This window comes from Anopheles coluzzii, chromosome 2, assembly GCF_943734685.1.
Source record: "Anopheles coluzzii chromosome 2, AcolN3, whole genome shotgun sequence".
In the NCBI taxonomy this organism is placed as follows: domain Eukaryota; kingdom Metazoa; phylum Arthropoda; class Insecta; order Diptera; family Culicidae; genus Anopheles; species Anopheles coluzzii.
In genome coordinates, this window is record NC_064670.1 from 103,098,909 (window position 1) to 103,121,926 (window position 23,018).

Consider the following 23,018-nt stretch of genomic DNA (forward strand, 5'->3'; position numbering starts at 1 on the left):
CCCTCTCCTGAAGAACGTGAGATGCACACGAAAATTGATTTATTGCCTCCAATGCGACGGGCAGCAACGAGCCCAGCAACCGGCTAATAAACACCAATTCAAATTCTGTACCTTTTTTGTTCCCTTTCTTCATCATCTACGATGCGCGGACATGAACTGGCTGTGTGTTCTAGCAGCGATAAGCCCGTGCGGTCCTACACAAAATCCGCGCGCTAAAGCCAAGCTTCAACACGACCCAGCAGAGTACGCGAACGTACACGCACGCCCTGATGGAAACTGTCATCCGAAGATGAAAAGCAGCTCATCATCATCATCATTCTACTCCTACTCATCGTGATATTGTATCCGGTACCCCAGCGGCACAGCAGCACACGAGAGCATTACTGCAGCGAGCAAGATACGAAGGATCAGCTAATTCAGCAACGCGACCAGAAGTATAGAAGAACCCAAACAGCGCGAGAGAGAGAGTGCATACTGCACTGCTGCTGAAGTGATTATTCCAGGGACAACGACTGACGGCGCCGCCGAGGAGAGTCGTTCAACAACATCGCATCCAAACGCGTTTTATCCGTGCGCGCTCGCGTAACAATAGCACAAGGCGAAGGGGAAGGATTTGCCTGGACCTTCGGACCAACACAACAAGCGGGCTAATATTCATCAATTAGTCGTGGGGATAGTCGGTACCACAGTGTACCACAGCGGTTCGATTCGTTTGCGGTACGCACTAGAACCCGACGTAGAGGAGCCTCCACAACGGCTGATGAATTGCTTTTTATTGCTTCCTATCCAGAACACAGACCGTCCTCCCGAAGTCCAACGGAAGAGTTATGGGCTTTTATTTTTTTGGTGGAGTAGGCAGTGGCTTGTCGCTTATGAGAACTTTTTGTATTATGGGGGCTACTACCAGGACCGACCACAAGACCAGTAGACAAGACTACCAGTCAGTGTGAAAGGGCTTTTCGAACACGGGCAAAGGGTAGAACATGTGTTTTCCCGTAGCCTTTCCATTAAGCGGGCATGACGATCACGACCGATGCGGGAATGTCCAGGGAAAGCGCCAAAACCAACGCCTATAACAACTTGTCCACCACCGACATTGTCACCCCGCGGAAGGGTGCTCGGGGGGTCGATGAAAAGCGACGTCGTGATACGCGAGAAGGCTATTTTTTGCCATAAAACTTTATGTCCCCTGTTTTTTTTGGGAAGGACACAAACTGTTTTGGAGAACGTCTGATGAGCTGCTAGTGGCACACGACAAACCGGAGGCAGGAAATTTATTGGAGGTTTTCAGTTTTTCGACGAAACCCCCAACAAAAACGCTGGTCAAGCACATTCCTGTGCACGCTTCTGCGCAACGGAGTATTATGTGTGTGTGGAAATGGGTGTCCCAATCTCAGAAAAGAACAGTAAGCGGAGGGATGGTAGTCAAACATAACCAGAAATGTCCATGTCCCCCGGTGCACACGAGAATGGAGGACATTCATGAGCAACTTTTACAGCGACACCCCAGGCCCTTCTTTGTTCCCTCCAGGACACACCAATTCCAGTTCCAATATCTCAGTCCCTATGCTAAAGAGGATTGTAGTAACTTCACACTTTACCTCGCTCCTCATTGATTCTTATCAACGCTGAGTTCTGAGCACGCTTTCGCGCGATTCCGAACGGTTGATCCGCGTTTAATGCGCCGACCAAATCTCGTCCAGAAAACGCTATTGCGCGAACGGACAACAGCAACCACCCGCGCGGCTCACAAATGGTTTAATACCATTTGCGAAAAGACCATGTCGTCAACGGCGGCAGTGGCGGCGTCGTCGTTGTCATGTAAGGACCGGGAGGGCGCCAACCACACAACACACAAATGTGCGACGACCACGGGGCCGGTAGCAGCGGTTGAATGAAATTATTCAAATTGAATTGCTGACATTCTCGCTCGCTGTGCACGCTGCTGCGTCCGTCAGACCCAGTAGTAGCCGACCCTGACTGAAGACCTGAAGCACTATAGCCGAGACACAGACACATATTAACCCACCAGAGGAGTGCGAAGACCGTTCAATTCCGTTATGCTAATCGCGCGCTGTGTTGTCGAGACACAGAAGGGAAAGACACGTAAAACATGGCGAAAATTTGTTGGAAGTTACTGGAGTTTGATTTAGAAATGGGGCGCGCGCAATCGTTAATAGATCGTCAAAGTTCACGGAAAGAGACCGACGGCAGACATGTGCGTTTAAACTGCTGGGAGCTCCAACACAGAGCCGTCACAATTCCGTCCCCAGCTTCGAGTGCTTCATGGGAATGTGTAAATCCCAATTGCTGAATAAATGACGTATAATCCCATGCTGGAAAGCGTATGCCAGCACGAATTGGGTGCTCTTTAGGAAGCATAAAGAAGAAGGGGGTAACAAAATAGAGTAGAATAGGAGGAACATATTGGCAAAGACTCATTCCAGACAATCTGATCTTTCAACACATTTTATGACAAATTGTTTCCAAAAACACAACACGTACTCTTCTCGCTATTTCAAGCACGATTTGGGCGTTTTCAAAAAGCCATCACATTAGCTTAAACTTTATTGACCGCACAAACTTTCGCATACCAATTGAGCCACGCCACACCAACAAAGAAAATCACACTCAAATTACACCTCTTATCTACCCCGCTGCCACTGCTTCGTTTATTCATTTCCTTTCTAAATGCGATCGCTAAAGAACTCCTATATCCAATTTCCGATAACAGCAGCGGCCACCGGTTGTGGTTGTTGTGTCACAAATAAATCCACCAGAAGCCAACCATCAGCACCCGCTACGTGTCCGTTTTATGAAATGAACTCTCATTCCCCAACTACACACATATGCTCCCTTTCCACTCCTTTTTTTGGCATAAAGGGCTTTGCATACTACACCTTCGTTGCCCGTGTGTGTGTACTACCCCCTGTTTGCTGAGCGCAAGGAACCGATAAAAACGAGCTAATCAAATCGCAATCTAACACCTTCACGATACGCACCCATCGAACTAAATCGATTTAATCGCAGGGAGGGAGACTGAAAGCAAAGGACACTCCCAAAGCACACCATAACGGCGTTTGACTTACTAAGCGTGTGGCGTGCTTTTTAGAGATTACTTTTCACCTATCCAGCGTGGGTTTGGCACTATCGAACCTATCACAGGAAGCGATGGATTAGGAGGGGGCTTTAATTCCCAAACAGAATGTGATTTGTTTACACCCCAATCGGACCCCGTCCAAGGTCTTATCAGTTCTTCAGTATCATCATTATCCCCCTTGTCAAATGGGTTATGAGAATCGCAGTTGACCTTACTAGACAATGCAGGTTCGTCTCTAAACCACAACAGCTCTGTGGTATGTTGGTGTCATTGTAGAGTGTAGTTTATCAAAAACATAAAGATATGCGTTAGGCAACTCTCAAGATATCTCCAATGGCTGGTGTGCTAATGCCGATAACGACAGGTGTCACGGACAACAAAGCTTGTCGTGATGAGCTAAGCACAACTGCAGCTTTAATATCTTTCTGCCGTTCAAGTAGCTTCTCAACATGTCCCAACCAGAACGCGTCAAACATTGGCCGATTGTTTCATGTGCGGAATGTACTTGCGACAAGTCATATCATGCTCTGCCAGTGTTTCATTCCGCAAACGAGACATCAATTCAAAATGGGCAATATTCCATCGCTGTCGCTTGTAATGATATCTTATATTTGTTTTGGCTTAGTGCCAACGGAAATGTCTCTCTTCTTCGGTCTCTCTCTCTCTCTCTATCAAATAATTTTTGGCAAAGATAGGTCCTCCCCCAAATCCAACCAATGTGTGTTGTGATAAGAGTAAGTTATCACGTTTCTGATAGCAGTGCGAGCATTGATTTAGCACGCGGTCCCACAAATCCAAGCTCTCTGAGCTGAGATTTGATCGATTTATTGCTGCCGTTTGATCGGCAACACCACCCATTCCAAACTGGCACAGTGGCAGCTGCATTGATGTGGAGGAATTTGCTTTCAACCGGCCCGCTTGCCGCAATGTCCCATAGAAAGGAGAAGCAGAAGAATAAAAAACAAACGAAAAGACCTTCTACCATAAAGGGAAATGGCAGTCGGGCGAATAGAGAAATAACAACATAAAATTGTCATAAGACAACAATTTCCAGTCCCAGCGAAGGGGAAGGGAGAGCTTCGCTTTACCATACACGTTTGGCATAATGGCATAAATTATCAGTCAACCAAACAACACACTATCACACACCACCAAGCAGGCCAAACACACAAAATCAAGCGATGCCGAAAAAGGAGATGGTGGTGGTGATGGTGGCCGAAGAAATAATATTGAAACAACATCAATCATCTGATTTGCATTGAAAACAAGACATCGGTATGGGATCGATGACGGCATGTTAGGACGTGGTGGTGGGGTTTGATTGACTTTAGGACGCATTCGGAACAACATGCTGGAAGAATTTAAAGCTTTTGTGCCACACACGACGAATGCGGTCCTTCAGATCGAGTGATTTGATTCTAGGTCCGACAAAACCAAACATTGTGCTATTGCTACTGTTCCAAAGACAAACATGACACACCACCGTTCAGAGACTTTTAAGGAGCCGATGATAGTTTTGGACTGATTTCCACTACAAGAATGCTTACATGCCACCACCCGTCAACCTCTCGGTGTGTGTGTGTTTTGCTGTGATGATACATCTAAACACCTCAAAGACTCGTTATCACAATGAACAACAGCAAACCAGTGACTGAATCTGCGAGCTTCGACGTAGTGCGCTTGTGCTCCAGCAGCAGGCAGGCGTTACGGCGTCCCAAACCATGATGATAAGCACACAGTCTACCAGGGTTGCTCTTCCACCAAACTAAGCAAAGCCAGACGAAAGACACAAAAAAACGGGTAAAGAAAGAAGGCTGTAAACGGTGGGACAGGAATACTTTTCCTAATCAACCTTCGACGCCGGGGGGTTACGAAAACTTATCGGAACCTTCCCGGGAGGAGAGTGTGACCGGGTTTTGTTGTTGCTGTTGTTTCGCCGAATTTGGGCCAGCCGGGTTCATCGAAATTCGCGAAACGGCAAACTCACCCACTGTCCCTGAATACTGCGTTGCACCGGGGCCAGTGTGTAGAGCCGCAGCTTTTATTGGCATGATTTGCTCAATCACAAGCGCCCCAAACAAACAAACAAAAACGACGACGACCAGCGGAAAGCAGCAACAGTGGCCGTCGTCCAATCGTGTTTCGAGAGAGAGAGAGAGAGGCGGCGCGATTTTAATGGACCACGGGGATCCGGTTCGGTATTCATGGCGACACAGGTTTATGTGTTTGATTAAAATTTTAATTTCCAACCTTTTGTAGAAACCTTTTTTCACGGAGAAGCGGTCAATGAGAGATATAGAGGGGTGGAATTTCGTTCGTTTTGATGCTTTGATGTGACACCAGCGCACCGAAGTGGGCATTGGTTTTGGAGATGGAGATTTAATAATATTCTCTTTGGAGTTGAAGTTGATGTTGGAGTTGGTAAGATTACCATTGGCGACGTTGTAAGAGCATTAAAAAAAACATTGGAAGACAAGTTTTGAAGCTCAGAATATGGTTGAAACCTTAACGAGAGGATCAGAAGACAGTAGAGAAGGAATTCTCAGGTCCTCACATTTCAATTCGTTCCAAATCAGCAAGAGATGTAGAATCACATTTTAAGTCCTCAGTCTGACGTCTGATAACGTTCTTGAATATAAGAATTTTCATTGACGACTAATTCTACAGTTTAGATTCCATGAACCTTCTACCCACGGTATGACATATGGCGCTTCAACTTCACTAAACTTCAAGCTAAACATCGACCACCTAAGGACGTGTGCTGGGAGAACTGTTTCCAGGAAATAAAGCTTAGAATACGGTTGAAGCTATCCCAAAATACTCTTTTCGGAAGATCACAAGACATTAGAAATTGAAATCCCAGATCCCTCACGCTTTAATTCTTCTGAAGTTCAAAATCCGCAAGTAGATGCTGCAGAGTGATTTTTAGTCGTCAGAATCAGAAGTCAGATTTCCTACTGAGAATTAATTCTGCTCCAAAATCTCAAACTGTACTGTAACTGAATCTTCGACCCACAGCATGAAGCTTCAACTTCACTAAACCCGAACTATCGCAACCCACGGCCTGTGTACGTGTACACGTGTAGGACTGCTTCCAGAAAATATTAACTACACATTCCTAATCAATCACTTTACCATCACCATCGTCGCTGATAAGAAATCCCTTCTCGAGGAACTGGAGGGTACTGCGGTGTAAAACCGCGCGCAAATGTCGGCTAAGCGCGCTGATTCATACGCACAAACACATCCTGCTACTGCTGCTGCATCTTCAACACTGCTAAATAGTCATGATGATCGACACGCGTAACAGCCCTTATCACGTCACGGAGCTCTCGTCGAACAAACAAACAGCTGTTTGTAGCTTGCTCCGGTTGCTACAAAATCCAGTGCAGAACGGATTTAGGTGTAAGCTTTGTATTCCAGTGAAATGAAACCTTCGTTTCTTCGTGTAAACTCCATCCCAAAATGTAAGGATGTGCTGGACGCTGGCTGCGAGATTTAGTCTTCTGAAGTCCCACGCGTAAACGCGTTGTTGCGTAGGACAAACAGCAGTATGGCGTTTTGAGGCGAGAAGTTTCCGTGTAAAGAGACAACGACGGTTATGCCGACGCAAAACTTGTTTACCGCAGCTTGGCCGTTGGGATTCAAACCACCATCACCTGCCGCCCGCCAAGAAGATGAGCTTTGTGCCAGCAACAGCGTGCCGTGCAAAATAGACTCGCCGTCGTGTACTGCTGCTGCCCGTGTGTATCGGGCATAACCCATCGATGGTAGCGACAACCTGACGCCGGGGACGTCTGCCTGGAATCTGCCACACTCCACCCCCTGCTGCTGCGAGGAAGAGCAGCGTACACACAGTGGTGCGCAAAACTGGTTCGTCCTCCTCCGCCTTTTCAAGGCATACTGCTGGACGGACTCTGCGAAGACTTTCGAATTGTTTGCTCGGCGTGCGCGGTCCGTACCGCGCCGCTGCCTGATCGTTTGCGTGACTGTACTACTACGGCGGCGACGACGATATCTCTGCCATCCAGTCCAGTTTGTGCACCATTGCAATATCCCGGTGTTGCCTTTTTTGGAGGACAGCACAGTCGCCTCTCGAGCCCAAATTGCGGGGGACTATATGGTCCGCCGATCGGGAGCGTTCGCTTTTTTTGGTACGCGCGTCCCATTTCTGGACACTTCTTGCCAACGCTCCCAAAGGGAAAGAATAACCCCTTTCACCAGAGACCAGAGAGCTCACGACAAACGGGGCTCACATAGCGCACCCGTCCTTCAACGAGCCAGGCCGCAGCCTTCGCGCAAAAGTAATGCTCGCAAGCAAGTTATGCATTATGCACCACCAGCACACCACCACCATTCGCCACCAGCCATCGATCAGAATGGGCAAGATAAAGGGCCCGGTCGGGCAGCACGCCCTTGTCGCTGGTTAAATGATATTTAGCTGATCCGCTACCCGATTATCACCTGCAACCGTCGCCAGCGCGATCCCAACATGGCTAATTACTTCATTTTATTACCATTTGTTACCCATTCCCCCAACGCTCGATCAGATCGAAGTGGCAGTAGCAGACAGTGGGGCAATAACGTACGAATGGCGGGGGGGGACAACTTGATCATTACTACATTTACCCTGTCTCCCAGCCTGCCAGCGTATGTTGCCAAGAGAAGAGAAGAGTGGTAACGATCGAACACAGACGACCAACCCAATCGGGGGGCATTCTCATATGGGGGCAAAACTCGTACGCGGCCAGCGCTCATGCAGCGAGCAGACAAATATTCCAACCACACCAACACAAATCGACGAACCGTTTAGGCTCGGAAAAGGCGCACACACATGGGTGACAATCAAATGCTTGATGGCCTGCTCCTTCCCAGCCCCCAACAAAAATACCGCAAATGAGGAAATATGATACATTTCCATCGGTTTGCCCAAAAAAGGGCAGCTTAAGGGCCCGCAGCAAGCAATGGTGAACCAATGGTAAGCTTCCACATGGCTAAAGGTTGATTATTATAAATGTCGTTCTGTGGTAAAATTCGATGAACATACGAGAGTTTTCGGGGACGAGTGTGATTTATGTTGTGAATTCCTTACGGGGCAGATAAAAAGACGGGTGAAGAACTATTTAACGGTACTGGATGGTTTGAACATTTTGGATGAAAAGCATTGGGAGGGAATTAAAGCTTACACGACTAATATATTGATTGAGACTCTGATTGATGCAGAAGGCAATGTCCTGATTTATGATTGAGAAATGTTTGTAAAATTAAGCACTTTTGCTGTTTTGGAATGTTAAATGGTATCCAATTAATGTCTATTCCTATCAATAGAATGCTAAATTGCATATGGACACGAATAATTTGTCATTTTTAGTGATGAAACTCAGCTTTTATTAGTTTTTGGTTAGGCTACGGTTAGGCCTACAAAAGCTTCCTAATTTTGTTTCTCAAAATTTCAAATTTAAGTCTTACTTTATGTCTGGAAGCTTGCCTTTTAGTTTGAAGCCAATACTCAAACTTAAAATAGTTAAAAAATATTCTTTTCTGTCAAATCAAACGATTTACTCAAAGAAATATTGATTAACCCATTCTAGGAAACTAACCTGTTTAGCGTATTGCAAACTGATAATTTCAGGGTGATTTTAATGTATGTATCACTTCTTGGGTTTTTGTAGTGGGCGACGAATGATAAAAGAGATTAGATTGTATCAGCCATGTAATATTCTAATTGGATTCTAATTCTTATAATATTCTAAAAGGAAATAAGTGTAAAATGCTGAACAAAACTCTCATTCAACTCATAGCATCGTCCATCGCGAAACATAAACAATGTTCAATTTAACTGTCAAAATTTTCCCCTGGCTGTCTGTCGATTAACTCTAAACGCATCAACCTGTTCTCTTTCAAAGACCTTGGTAACGATTGTGAAAATGACATAAAATTGTGGTTTCCTTGGATATTTTTTGAACATTTTGCCATATTGTACGCGTAACTGAGCAGGATCTCTTCTTCTTTGGCTCAACAACCGATGTCGGTCAAGGCCTGCCTGTACCCACTTGTGGGCTTGGTTTGCAGTGACTTATTGATTTCCCCCCATAGCAGGATAGTCAGTCCTACATATGGCGGCGCGGTCTATTTGGGGATTGAACCCATGACGGACATGTTGTTAAGTCGTTCGAGTTGACGACTGTACTACGAGACCGGCAACTGCCGGTCTGAGCAGGATACTCATGGAATAAATTAAAGCATCCGTTGTATCTAGGCAACTGCAACAATCGTTCGATCGTTCGATCAATTCTTCGACGGTGTTTGTGAAAGTAGCTGATTAAAATCGCAAATAGTAAAGAAAATATAATTGATGTCTACTTTTAAGTCAATTTCATACGCTGGGCTACTAATAAGGTATACTTTTTTTATTCTGCCCTGTAGAATAAACTCCTTTCCCGATAATCCGGAGGAGCTACACACATTTTGAAAGATTTTGACAAAAACGATTTTGAAAATCAGGGTATTTTTATCCCCAAAACAGCATTTTAATGTGAATCGCTTTATAATTCAAAATCAACATCATTAACCTGATTGAAGACAGCAACTATACTTGTGTCCTCGAGACTCCCAAAACGAGAACTAACCCATTTCCCCGTCAAGCAATGCTCAATCCCATGCTCAATCCCATGTTGCGTCTGACGGCGGGCACAAAGAAGGAGTGCGCAGGGAGGAGGACATGCTTTGCTCATTTGTCTTTTGTCACCTTCACCACCAATGGCACCTCATCACCACAGCCACCAAGGCGCAATCGCGCGTTTCGAACGCGAACCCGGGGGTTTTATATTAAACTCGCCGCGAGTCCCACCGAAATGATGGAGTTTTGTGTGAGCCGCACGATTTGTTTCCCCCCACCCTCACCACCACCACCACCCCCTTTTTCTGCACAACAAAACGTGTGACAACATAAAACACAACATATGCCGCAGCATCAGGGCTGGCCCCGTCGCGGGTCGGCTGGTCGGCTTAAAACCTGCTCCGAAAAAGCGTGTAACATCTGAGTTCCCCCTTACTCCCCCCTCCGTTCCCTGGCACATGGCAAACGGCTTCCTTCCCAAAAAAGGCAACTGCTGTTTGACTTTGCAATTATTCAACCCTCTATTCAAGCGAAACCAAAACCAACTAGCACCGAGGGAAAGAGAGAGAGAGAATCCGTGTGTGTGTGTGTGTGTCTATGTTATTTCGTGGTTCGAAGGAAACCGGCTTCACCCCGACCAGGCGGAGGGGTTATCGATCTCGGGTGCGTCTTGTTGTAATGTAAGCCTCAGCGGGTCTTGTCTTTGCGCCTTCTCTTGCGTCTGGTCCATCATCCATCAACCTCATCGTGCGGCTGGCGTCAATCGGCCCCACTGCCATGCCTTCACCCACCTCCTCCTCCTCGCCCCACTCACTGGCTTACCTTGACTGGCGTAACATTTTGTAAACATTAGCGAAAACAGTGTCGCCATGCATACGATTAGATTCCGGCGTGCCATGCTGCTGCTGCTGCTGCTACTGGGTGGCGGCCGCTGACGGACGCATCTGCTGCAGCTGTCGTCGTTGCTAAGCGATGATGCTGGTGATGATGATGATGCACTATTGTTGCAGCCACTTCCGGCGTGATGCTGCATCGTAGCTGCACCGCCGAAGGGCTTCATGCTGCGCTGCACTAATTGCAATCGACACTCACGATGGGCGCATAAATACAGGCGAAATAGGGCACAACCAAGGGCGCACACACACATACACACAAAGCACACACACAAATATTACACACACACAAAGAAACCGCGCTAATCTGCACAACCGCACAATCGAGTTGGAATTTTTATTTCTTCTTTTCTGATAAACACACTTGTTGGCTCAACCCAACCAGCCGAGCTGCACCATTTCTTCCTCACACCAGCCAACTAAACGACATCACTTTTTTGTGTGCCCGTTTTCCTTTTACGTTTCTTGTGCAAACATTACATACTTTTTTGAATTTTATTTCTTTTTTTCAATTATTCAAAAATTCTCTTCTAATTCTTCTAACAACGAAAAAAAAACAGCGTTGCGGCACCACACCTTGCTGTTCTCCTAGTTCACAAACACAACTGGCCCCGCTACGTTTCTCAACCAATCTCCTTAGAGCGCATGAGGAGACGCTGCTTTTCTTCTCCCTTTAACGCCGCCGCATCAAAACATTTCGTCACAGCGCGTACCGGGCGCAAGCAAACACACTTTCAAAACTTTATCAATGAAATCGGCTGCCGGTGGTAAAGGTGAGTTATTTTTTTTTTTCGTTCTATTTGCCGGAGCTTTTGCGTAGCTTCTGGGCTCGAAAACCGGATTGAGATTTCGGCTCACAGCGCGAAAAAAACGGGATACAAGCGAACGGAACCGCTGCTGCTTGCTTGTTCATCGATTGTGTGTGTGCGTGGAAGGATTTCTGCACGAAAGCCACACGAAGCACACACTTTTCACAAAAGCCGCACACACTATACAGTACAGAATTAGTTAATTCTATTTCGAGGAGCGATTAATGGCTAGGCAGAGAAATGCTTTTCGACGGGCTCGTTCACCACCACCAAGCCAGGGACGCGTTCGGGCGTGCGTCCGCTCTCGCTGCGTGCTGGAACAACAATAGAAAAAGGTAGCGTCGTCCAGTTGACAGATGGCCCGTTTGACAGCTCCCAACTGACGGATTCGAAGGCGACAGAGAAGGAAGATGATGCATATACGGTTGTCTTGCTCTTTCTATTTGATTGCTGATTCCCATACAACACAATTTCAAAAGGAAATGATACAAGTCGTAAATTTAAATAACTTTCAGTTTTTCATGCAATTATCAAGACAAACTATCGAAATGAAGTGAAAACAATAATTTAAATATTATAAAATACAATCAAGTCTCAGTGATTGAACTTAGATCGCATGCCTGTGTTGTGTTGGTCGCATAGAGGGCAGGTGCCAAGAGAATTCGATTTAATTCTGAGGACTAATTCAAAGCGGTCTGCAAAACGGTTTAATCGAAAAAAAATAGAACATGAGTTTTACAAATGAATGCACAAATGATTGGCTGAGGAATAAAATTAACAAAAACAAATTGAGCGTGGAAAAATGTGTAGTCCCAAGTGCCACTAATCCACTAAACGACCACTAAACGGGTTTTAAACGGCTAAAGCTCACAACCTTAACGGAATAGAGAAAGACTTCGTTTAGCAGACGGCAAACGACTGATGCATTCTAAAAATAGCATGAAAAACTGGTGGTGCCATCTGCTGTAGGGATACCCAATCAGTGGAGTTTCCACACTTGGAGAGCTTTTTCATTACCTCTGTACTGGTGTATGGTTTCGCAATGAAGTTATGAATCGCTTGAACTAGAACGGCCATACGAATGTTTAAATTCTAAACTCCAATGGAAACCACCAGTACTGAAACAAGTGAGATTTTGAGTAATGGTCGTTGGTGTTGACACCTTTACACGGTTGAAATACACGGTGCTGTTTCGGTCCGTAAATTTTCGGCCTTACAATTGTTCTTTATAACAAATGAAATTAAAAAATAAAACATCACTAGACTCCAAATAGCTGCACAACAAATGTTTTTGCTAACCCGACCATCGCAGAAAATGTTCGCCACAATAGACCAACTGTCAAATTTCAAGTGCACAGTAAAACCGCCCTCCGGTTAATCCGTGACCGGATAATCGACGTTCTACTGTATTTTGAAAAGGATGAGGTTATTACTATACATATCGTACATATTTCCCCCACAACAGAGATTGAATTTTTAACAGTCTTTGATAGTGACTTAAACTTTGGCGAAGATTTAAACATAAGTTTGATCAAAAACTTTAAACTAAGTTTAAAAAAAAATGTATGCTAAAAAGGTTGTAGAGCACTGGCCTACACGGACCTCCGTTTGTCTTAATAAAAAAAATAAGGAATGCATATCGTTCCTTTGAGTTTGATCTTAACATGGTAAAATGATACTGGCCTTAATTTTCTCATCCCTAGACATAACGATAGCACGTTCACATTCAGCTCCATTCGATTAATTTTGCGAAATATCTCGCTCCGAAAGTGTTTACAGCGGTACGAGCGTAGTGTATGCTCGGCCAAATCGCTCTGTTGACATCGCAAATCAGTTTGACAGCAGAGCTCGCTCGCTCCAGAGCTGTCAAATTGGGCAAAACGCAAAATAACAATAATTAAAAGTCACTTGCCCAACAAGAAAAAAACGCACACACAAAATTTCTGCACTGAAAAGAACCTGCTTACAAGTAAAAAAATATATCCATCGGCAGCTAAAACTTAAACTGCTCCCCGTAATCGATAACACTACTTCAACTCTATCAACCCATATTATCGCAGCATTTATTTTCCATCAGGATCAGGTTTTCCAGCAGTAACTGGGAGAGCCCCTTGGAAAAGTGTCCATCTGCTCCCCTATTTTCTCGGTGTCGGTTTTCACAATCTGGTTTTAAGCATTTTCCACCCTTCGGCGTAGGTGGCGGTTGGCCACTCGGGCGAAGGTGGATGTTTACGAAGCAAAGGCCACAATCATCTCATCACAATCGCTGGAGGATTAAATGATAAGAAAAATTCTTCTCTTTTGCCCTAAATAGCCGTGAGTTGACCGTGTGTGCGTGTGTGTGTGTGTAGGAAAATCGCAACACAAACATGATCCGGATGCGGTCGGATGACTCCCATTGGAGTTGAATCATCACCACGAACAAGCAACGGGTAAACTCGCCCTTCTTCGTTCCACGCGTAAACCAGCCGGAGTTCCTTGGTGTGCCCTTTCCCGTGAACGATCGTGCTTCCCCTTGTGTGTGAGAGTGTGCGTGTGTACGCTATTGTAGACAAAAACAAACGGCACTAGTTGGCTAGTGATAGCAACGTTGCAGTAACAACAACAACGACCCCCACCCTGCCAGCAAAGGTCCCCAGAATGGCTTCCACGATGCAGCTGGAGTTTTCGCAGGCCATGTCCGACTTCAAGAACATGTTCCCGGACATGGACCGGGACGTGATCGAGGCGGTGCTGCGCGCGAACCAGGGAGCGGTCGATGCCACCATCGACCAGCTGCTAGCCATGAGCACGGACAATCAGGTAAGAATGTTCGTTTCGCCCCTGCGACGCCCACTGATGCAGTGCGATCTAATTTTAGAACGAAAAGCTGCGTCACGAGCTGGAAACGGACGGCAGCGTTGGACCACGGTCGGCCATAAATCAGGCCGCCGCCGCTGCCGCCACCGAGCGTCCCCTTCTCGACCTGTCCAGCGACGAGCCGAGCGCCGGGTCGGACCGGTTTCTCTCCACCTCGCCGAACGCGGCGGCCGCCAGCTCGATCGTTGCGCAACAGCTGGGCGCTTCGCCAAAAGTACGCAAAGCGCCGGCGGGCGGCAGCGCGACCGCAAGCGCTACCAACAGTCCCCGGGCGCAGCAGCAGGCGCGAGGCGAAGCGGGCCATCCACCGACCCCGGCCACCATGAACCGGCGCTGGAACCCGCCGCTGGTGGGTCCGCTGCCGCCCACCTTTCTGCGGCTCGGCGGGACGGCCGCCGTCGGTACGATCGGGCCGGACGGCCAATACCGCAGCGCGGCCGAGTTCGACATGGGCGACGAGCAGTTCGCGATGATGCTGCAGAACGAGGAGTTTATGGCGGAGCTGCGCTGGAACCAGGAGTTTCTGTCCGCGCTCGAGAAGGACCACCAGGGCAAGGTGCAGGACGATGCCGCGTTCAAGGAGCGGTTGCGCCACATGGGCAAGGTGTCGCGCAAGAAGTTCGCCCAGCTGGCGCGCGTCTTCACGTGGCAGCGGGGCGGCAACAAGAAGGCTAGTGCGGTGCGGCATCCCGACTCGCTGCTGCTGCAGGAGGAGCACAGCGACGACGAGGCGGCCGAACCGAAGCGGGTCGCGTCGGGTAAGAAGTAGACCCCAAGGGCTGTTGGACGCAAGCACGCAAGTAGGTTTAGGGCGCAAGCGAATCTCCAGCAAAAGGATTGTGCGCGGCTGTAGGAAGCGTGTCGCAACCGTTAGCAATCGATTTTAGAGTTTTTTTAAATTATTAATTCTTACCCTGTAGTGTACACACGCTCCTTCGCGCACACACACACACGGGTAGCGCGTACTGATACTTCTCCGTACTAGGCAATTGAAGAGACTGTGTGTGTTTTTTCCTTCCCGTTTTCCCACTTTCTCTCTCTCTCTCTCTCTCGCTCTCTCTCTATCTATCTCTTCTCTGCATTTCCATATCGCTCCCTTTGCCCGCAATCTTTACTCTCGACAAGAAAACACACACGCGGGAAGGGTGAAAATGTTCTTCTATACACTGCAAAATGGGTTGTACTCAGCTTTCTCCTTTACTGGGCCGCCCACCACGTAGCACCGTTCCAGGAGGGGCAAGAGATTAGGGCGGGAACAGAATATGAGACTGGGAAAGCATTTTTTTCAGCAGCGTGAGAAAAGTGTGATACGAATGATGTGCAGTGGAGAGCTGGTTGTTCAATCGTGATCGGTTTAATCTCTTCCGTCCTTTCTTCTAGGACAACATTTCCTTCTTCTCCTTCTTTATTTCTGTTTGAAATATTCTAAAAAACGATTTTTTTATTTATTTATTTGTACATAGTGAAAGAGTTTATTTATAAGCTTTGTTATGTTTGTTTTTTGTTTGTTTGCCATTAAGAGACTTTAAACCAGTAGCAAAATGGCCTCCTCCTCCTTCTATTCTGCCAAGCTGGCGTCAAACAATCTAAGTTGCAATCGGGTGTTATCAAAAAAGAAACTGAAAACTACCCCCCAAAAACAAGGTGTAAGAATAGTATATGTATTAATTTAATTCATACTAATGCTAAGTGCTTAACCGTGCGTCGGCTGCCATCGATGTTGATTAACAGAAGAAAGTTCATTTTCAAATTTGTTCCGTTTTAGCAGTCCTTTCCCCCCCCCCCCCCCCCCCCCCCCCCCCGAATCATGAACAAAATGCTTCAAAGAGGTTGAGTTAACACACCATCGTATATTCAGAAGAGAAGAAGAAAACTAAAGCAAAAAACAACAACAAAAAAAGGAAGAAACAAAAAAACGGAAACATTTACATGCATATTTAAAATCAAATATATATACACAAACAAAACAAGCAAGCAAGCATATATACATAGATGGAAGCAATTAGGGTAAGAAGGGGCGGGCGGGCAACAACAAATAAGCAAGATAGGAAGAAGAAGAAGAAGAAAACTTGTGAATGCAACCATGGTACTAGTCATAGAGCTACGAACGCGCGTAGAGATAAGGGCGAAAGCCACCCCCTTTGGCTACCCCACAACCACCACAACCACCACCAAAACGAAACAAACACACATTTCACCGCAAACGATAGTGCAAACAAAAAGAAAAGAAAAAATAACCGTTTAAAAACCAAAAATCCTAACAAGCCGAATATGATACTAAACCGGGAGAAAGTAAAGAGTAGTTAAGCTTTTAGGTTTTGCCCATTGTTGCGTGTGACTATTCGGTTCGGCATTTTGCATATATATATATATGTGTGTGTGTGTACCTCGCCCCATATAAATGTGTAGTGTATTGGAACAAAGGGGAAAGGGGAAGTGCAGTTCCAAAGCACGCAAGCAATCTCAATGATAGAATCTAATCCAGCAAGGGACAATTACTACTGTAATTTCACGTTCACTCGCAACTCGATACCAAATAATCTTATTTTTGCTGTGTGCTGTAACGCTTATGTTTAAGGATTATTGTATGGTAGGGATTTAAATTATGCTAGATAAGTGCCATTGGTTTCTGCTTGGGGACGGTTAAATTATGTATGCTTTTTCTATAATTAATTTACTCCTCAAACTTATCACATTCAAACCAAACAAACGCTCGCGAAGGGCTTCAACTATAACAAACCTGTCGGAAGAATCTGGTTAGAAAATTAAAAACCTATAAGCAAAACATAGTGTAACAGCAGTGCATACTAAACAGAAGAAGATACAGTGAATAGACCTCACTCTAATAGGATTGTCCTCTAGAAGCCAATCCTGTTGGCCGTGTTGGAACGACAGAGAAGTGAGTGAGAATTTCCCTCATAAAAAAAGTTATTACTATCCCACACACACGCAAAAAAGCGAAAATGGATGAATCTCTTGCAAATAATCCAAAACCAAGCTTGAAGCGAGAGCTGCATTGCAGAAGTTAACCGCAGGGAGAAAAGGGAGTCGAAAAAAGGGGCAGAGGCGAAAAGGGAAAACAAAAGGGGGAAAAATGGAAAACAAAAACCTGGGAAGGCAGAAATACATGTTACGATTATTTTAATCACCAAAAACAAACACCAATTGTGCCAACATTCTCTCCTTCCTGTGCTGCAACATTGTAGAGTAAACCGAAAATGGCGTTTATTTCGTGATCGTTTGTGCGAAAGCCTGTCCTGTCCTGTCTGTCTGTCTGTATGACTGCACGAAGGTCAAACAGCTACCTTCCCACCGCGAAAAACCCAAAAAAAAAAACGCTACCGTGTGCCGATTGCCGTGCGTGCCAATCATTGCTGCCGCTTTTCCGTTACGATTTTCACCCGCCCGCGCCGCCCATCACCAGTGAGCCTCCAGCATATCGACCACACGCTTGACAATGTTCGAATGGCTGGCGTACAGCTTCACCCCCTCGCCGACGTCCATCCAGCGCACCTGGGCCGCATCGTCGCCGGCGTGCAGCGGGAAGCGGCCCACGACCGAGCCCGACCCGTCGTGAAAGTTCACCGCCACCGTCTCCATCCACGCGCAGTCCGTGTTGCGCGGATCGTCCACGTAGCCCTTGTAAATCTCCGTCCCGGCGGCAAAGAACTGCTCCACCTCGCCCGCCATCTCGCCCGCATCGTTGTCCATCGTTTCCTCGAGAAACTCGCGCCGCAGCGTCGCGCTTACCTTCTCGCCCGGGTCGACCATGCCGCCCGGGATGGCCCACTCGCCACAGTCCTGCCGCTCGATGGCGCACATCTGCAGCACGCGCTTGCCACTGGCCGGGTGCACCAGCGGGCGGCCGTCCGGACCGTCTGGCTTCCAGCGCGTTACGACCGGATCGGCCGCATGGTTCGGGCCCCAGCGGCCTAGTACACCGCGCCCCCGGATGCCCGTGCGGCCGAACGGGTTGAGCGGGCAACCGTCCCGGATCTCGTACGTCCCGATGAAGCTCACCCGATTGACCTTCCCGTCCAGTTCGTTCCAGTTCGGTTTGAATGAAGGATTATCTGGAAGCAAACAAGAAGGACAAAACTATAGTTCACCTTGTCTTTGTGACCTTGACCCCAACTACCACACCCCCTTCCCCCCGAAAGCTTACCAATATCCGGATCGGCCCACTCTTTCCCTTGGAGTACGGGCGATTCGTGCACCGGTGGCTGATAGTCGGCGTACGTTTGCGTCCAGAAGACGGACTCGTCCGGCACCGGGTACCGCCGGACGTCACTGTGCGGGTAGACGCTGTTCCGGCAGCGCGTGTGCTTGAATATTCCCGGTATGATCCGTGCCATCGCTCCGACACAATCGTCCGACACAGCACCGCTACTACCGCTGCCAGCGACGGCCGATAGCAATCTGCACGCGGTTTGTCGTACCGGGCCCGCCATCGGGATACTTCGCGGTGGTACTATTTATCCGCAGCGAACTAAGTCCGTTACATAAGCGCAACTTCGGCGGTGTTGGAATCAATAGGAAAATAAATAACACCACCCCCCTCCCCTGGACTGGGGCACGAAAACGAAACTTTTCCGAAGGATAATGCGATTCCGTGTTGATGAGAAACGATTTATGACGCGCCTGCTGGTTGGCACCGTGCCGCGCTGCCGGTGTACGGGTACGTCCTTCTACCTTCTCGGTCGGCACGGTTGTTTGTTTACGTTTTGCGAACGCTTGCGTAGTCGTACCCTGTAGGGTTGCGCTACGTCATTCGAATTCTGCCATCCTGCTTACTCGTATGGGTTTGGGCGGCTGTGCGCGATACAGCATGGGGTGCGGCTACGCATTGTTTACAAAACTGTTTACGCTCACGCACACTGCTGCAACGCCACTGTAGAGGTTTTCATGGACATATGGAAGGCGGGTGGAGATTTTGGGTAAAAATAATGAACCATCCATAAATTACGTAGCGCAAAAATAGAAAATGTAGAAAAAATAAAATGACTTTTCTGATGAGTTTTACACCAATTAAATGTATGTATGAAATTGGATGTGTGTATGGAGAAAGATCACGTAAATTGAAATTGAGAAATAAGGACAGGTTTGAAAAATTTTGTCACTTTTTGGTAGTGATGCTTAGTTAAGATACCTATACCTTTTCCAACCATTTTCAAAAAAACATGGAGACCAACCCCGGAAAGAAGGATCGACCATCATTATCAGGAGCCGATGGCCCGGCGGAACTGTCTGGAGTCAGTTGAAATCGGCAAGGAAGTCGAAGGAATCGGCCAGAGTCGGAGAAGTCGGCCGGAATCAGAAACGGCCGAAGTCAGAGTTAGCTGGAGCGAGGGTTATCCGGAGTCGAAGTCGCCAGAAGTCGGAGTTGGGCGAAGTTGGAGCCGAATCAATTCCGGCTGATTCCAACTGACTCTGGATGAGTTCCAAATCCGACTCTGGCCGGTGTTGGTTCGGAGACGTAGATGCGCCTAAAACTAGCTTGGGATCCGATTATTGAATACGGAACAAGAGAAAATACTATAGGTTCAGAGAACCGACCAATTGATTAAACGATTACATTAATAGATTTACACAAAAACGGAGATTATTGGTTACCAGCTAGGATCATTTCACTTATCCAGAACCATAAGTATTATACTTTGGATCTAATAATAAATCATTAATACCTAGTCGATTCTGGAACAAGTCCATATATGCAGAAAAGGAGGATCATAAATCGGCAACATTTGATATGCCAAAGAGGAAGAAGAAGAAAAAGAAGAAGAAGAAGAAGAAGAAGAAGGAGAAGAAGAAGAAGAAGAAGAAGCAGAAGAAGAAGAAGAAGAAGAAGAAGAAGAAGAAGAAGAAGAAGAAGAAGAAGAAGAAGAAGAAGAAGAAGGAGAAGAAGAAGAATATGTGTTTATTCTTCTACTTCTTCTCCTTCTTCTTCTTCTTCTGTAAGAATTATATACATCGTTTTCAACAATATTCGACGCAAGCATCAAATGTTATCCAGAGTTGTTATGCAATGTTTAAAGATTCGTTTCTTCCTAGTGCAAATAGAAATTACAACATTTAAAACCACTTTTCAAAGTGTGCTATTCACCCCAATCAGTATCTCCATAAAGCAACCAATTCGCCAATACTCGTGCCCCACACCCAAGCATGACCCAAACCCACACAAAACACGCACGAGATGCGCCTCTTTTTTCGTGGTTATTTTGAATGTCATCCCACGTTCCAGTTTGCCAAAATAAACCCCTATCCGACTGCATACGCGACATGAATGCATTCAAATAACGAGTTCAGCAAGAGCTTTCCAGGTCGTCGAACGCTGACCGAGCTCGCGAGCGCGGAAACGACGACACTTTCAAATGTCAAACGCACAAATGAAGGAAGATCGAGCGCACCGGCCCGGGTTTTGTGGGTATCTGTTTCAAGGTTGTTCACAAAAACGAGAGAAAAATAATAACTAAAACGGAGCACCGAAAGGAGTGTGCTTCCCGCTGGCAAACCCGGTCTGAAGCAGTTACAAAGATATTTTTTCCCTACGAAAGTTCGTATCACACAGCACGCAACAGTATCGTTAAGATCGTTATATCGTAGGATCTTACATACTCGCTATCTACAGCATTTTATCTCAAAAACGTCCCAAAAGGGTCCCAATAAATGGGAAATGGTCTGGCCATCTCAGTTACAATGCAACCGTTACAATTGCTAGGTATTGGAGCAACATTGCTCTGGAGTTTGGTGGCTTTGGTGGGAGTCTATGGAGCAGAGGAATGTCCAAAAAGTGAGCAAATTCCCGTTGGAAGAGTCAGATCGAAATGATCTTCTATCGTCTACCTTTTCATCCTCCACTAGAACCGTACCGTGTGGTGTGCTATCTGGCAAGCTGGTCGAACTATCGCGAGGGCAGCGGATCGTTCAACGTTTCCTACATCGTGCCCGACCATTGCACACACTTGGTGTACACGTTTGCCGGGTTAAACATAGGCGGTGGAATTGATTCGCTCGATTACTTCAACGATGTCAATGTGAACAGTGAGTTACAATTGGAATTGTATCGGTAAGGAGTGTATGGTTGATGAACCATTCTTTGCTTCTCAGAGGGTTACGCGCGGGTTGTTGCCCTGAAGGAGGAGAACCCTTGCCTGAAGGTGCTGCTCGCGATCGGTGGCTGGAACGAGGGTTCGGAGAAGTACTCACTGGTAAGCGTTATCAATCGAATGGAGGAGCGAACACACATTCGCTTTATGAAGATAACGATTGGTTTTGTTGTTGTTCTCTTGTCCGCCGCTGGTTCCACATACAAACACACACACACAAGATGGCCGAACGTGAGTCAACGCGTGACGCATTTGCTGACCAAACGCTTCGCTACCTCGTGCACTATGGGTTCGATGGGCTAGATCTCGACTGGGAGTATCCTACAATGGTAAGTTACGTATCGCGATCATCCCTAGCAAACAAAACCACCTTCAGGTTTGTTCTTCCAGCGTGGAGGTATTCCCGAAGATCGCGAGAACTTTGTCCTGCTCGTGCAAGCGCTGCGGAATAGGTTCGCACGCCGGAATAAGATACTTACGGCCGCAGTTAGTGCCTCGAAGCAGATCCTGCAGGCCGGTTACGATCTGCCCAAGCTGTGCGAAGAGCTAGACTTTATCAATCTGATGACGTACGACTACTCGAGAAGCGATAAGGCAACGCTGGATGCTCCACTGTATGGAGATTCTTCTACCGGGGAGACTATTGTAAGGAACAGGGAAGATCTCTCTGGCACGGATATTTTGACCAATAAACCTCCAATTAACCGGCAGGATACAACGATCGCGTACATCAGCAAGACCGGCTGCCCGATGGACAAGTTCTCCCTAGGCATCACGACACACGCCAAAACGTACACCGTCGTACCGAGCCGTCTAATGGCACCGGGGATCAAAGCCGTCAGCCCTGGAGCACCCGGTCCCTACACTCGCAGCGCCGGTTCGCTCGGCTACAATGAAGTGTGTGAGATGTTGAAGCCAAATCGTACCACACCCAACCCTTGGGTGGTTAAATCGTTGGCGCAAAATGCGGTAAAGTACGCCTACCACGACGATCAGTGGATGACGTTCGATGGGATCGAAACGATCGGCACGAAGGTGAAGTACGCGATGGACAAAAAGCTTGGCGGAATTATGCTTTGGACGATCGATACGGACGACTTTCAGGGCGATTGTCACAGTGAGGCATACCCGTTGCTGCAAACCGTGCTGCGGATGTTGGGCTACGTGCGAAAGGCGTAAGGGCAGCAAAGGGTATTTGAAATGATGAAAACGAAAGCAAACTGAAGACAAACCGTGCACACGGATCGTGCTGTATACTTTCGTTTGCGGAAAGAAAACAACCAGACTGAGTGCTTTGGGAAGCTTTGAGGGTTATTTGCGCATTTCAATAGAGTAGATGTGTGGTGGAGGATGGTCGTAATAGATATCCGATCCGAGTAGATTTCATATTTGCACAGTGTGCTTTAATATTATCATCACTGGGAAACCGAAGCCAGCGAGAACCAACCAATCCCAATTTCGTTTTTTGCTAGTTCTTGGTACGTTCTGTTTGTTTAGCGCTAGTTCCGGAGCTCCCCATGGGGAACCTAAATCAACTCCGCACGGCAATGGATGGCTTTATTTGCATACGAAGTTCTTGACTTTGTTCGAAGTTCCAGTTTTTGGGAGGGACCGGTTTCGAGCATTCTAATC

The 23,018-nt window shown here is 47.0% G+C and overlaps 4 protein-coding genes across 5 annotated transcripts in view; 2 read left to right on the forward strand and 2 right to left on the reverse strand.

Annotated features, from left to right (window-relative positions):
- Positions 1–11,764, reverse strand: part of LOC120948774 (neogenin) — a 125,471-nt gene extending 113,707 nt beyond the window's left edge. Inside the window, exon 1 of one of the 2 annotated variants that reach the window (XM_040365478.2) lies at positions 10,542–11,764. In XM_040365478.2, coding sequence (XP_040221412.2) covers positions 10,542–10,866 — 325 coding nt within the window. In that variant the 5' untranslated portion in view covers positions 10,867–11,764. The remainder of the gene's footprint in view (positions 1–10,541) is intronic. The other variant, XM_040365479.2, reaches the window with a different exon arrangement.
- Positions 11,765–13,290: 1,526 nt separating this feature from the next.
- On the forward strand, positions 13,291–16,060 carry LOC120949838 (CUE domain-containing protein 1). The gene is made up of 3 exons (XM_040367392.2): positions 13,291–13,390; positions 13,736–14,223; positions 14,282–16,060. The coding sequence occupies exons 2-3, from the start codon at positions 14,062–14,064 to the stop codon at positions 15,047–15,049; spliced, it is 930 nt and encodes a 309-aa protein (XP_040223326.2). The 5' UTR covers positions 13,291–13,390; positions 13,736–14,061; the 3' UTR covers positions 15,050–16,060.
- A 1,344-nt stretch (positions 16,061–17,404) lies between these two features.
- LOC120949837 (ADP-ribose pyrophosphatase, mitochondrial) lies at positions 17,405–19,006 on the reverse strand. Its single transcript, XM_040367391.2, has 2 exons — positions 18,446–19,006; positions 17,405–18,353 (listed from the first exon to the last, which is right to left on the reverse strand). The coding sequence occupies exons 1-2, from the start codon at positions 18,729–18,731 to the stop codon at positions 17,698–17,700; spliced, it is 942 nt and encodes a 313-aa protein (XP_040223325.2). The 5' UTR covers positions 18,732–19,006; the 3' UTR covers positions 17,405–17,697.
- Positions 19,007–20,954: 1,948 nt separating this feature from the next.
- On the forward strand, positions 20,955–22,622 carry LOC120952478 (probable chitinase 2). The gene is made up of 6 exons (XM_040371834.2): positions 20,955–21,070; positions 21,142–21,321; positions 21,388–21,488; positions 21,608–21,715; positions 21,777–22,031; positions 22,098–22,622. Exons 1-6 carry the CDS (start codon positions 20,977–20,979, stop codon positions 22,563–22,565), a joined length of 1,206 nt encoding a protein of 401 aa, XP_040227768.2. The 5' UTR covers positions 20,955–20,976; the 3' UTR covers positions 22,566–22,622.
- The last annotated feature ends 396 nt before the right edge of the window (positions 22,623–23,018 follow it).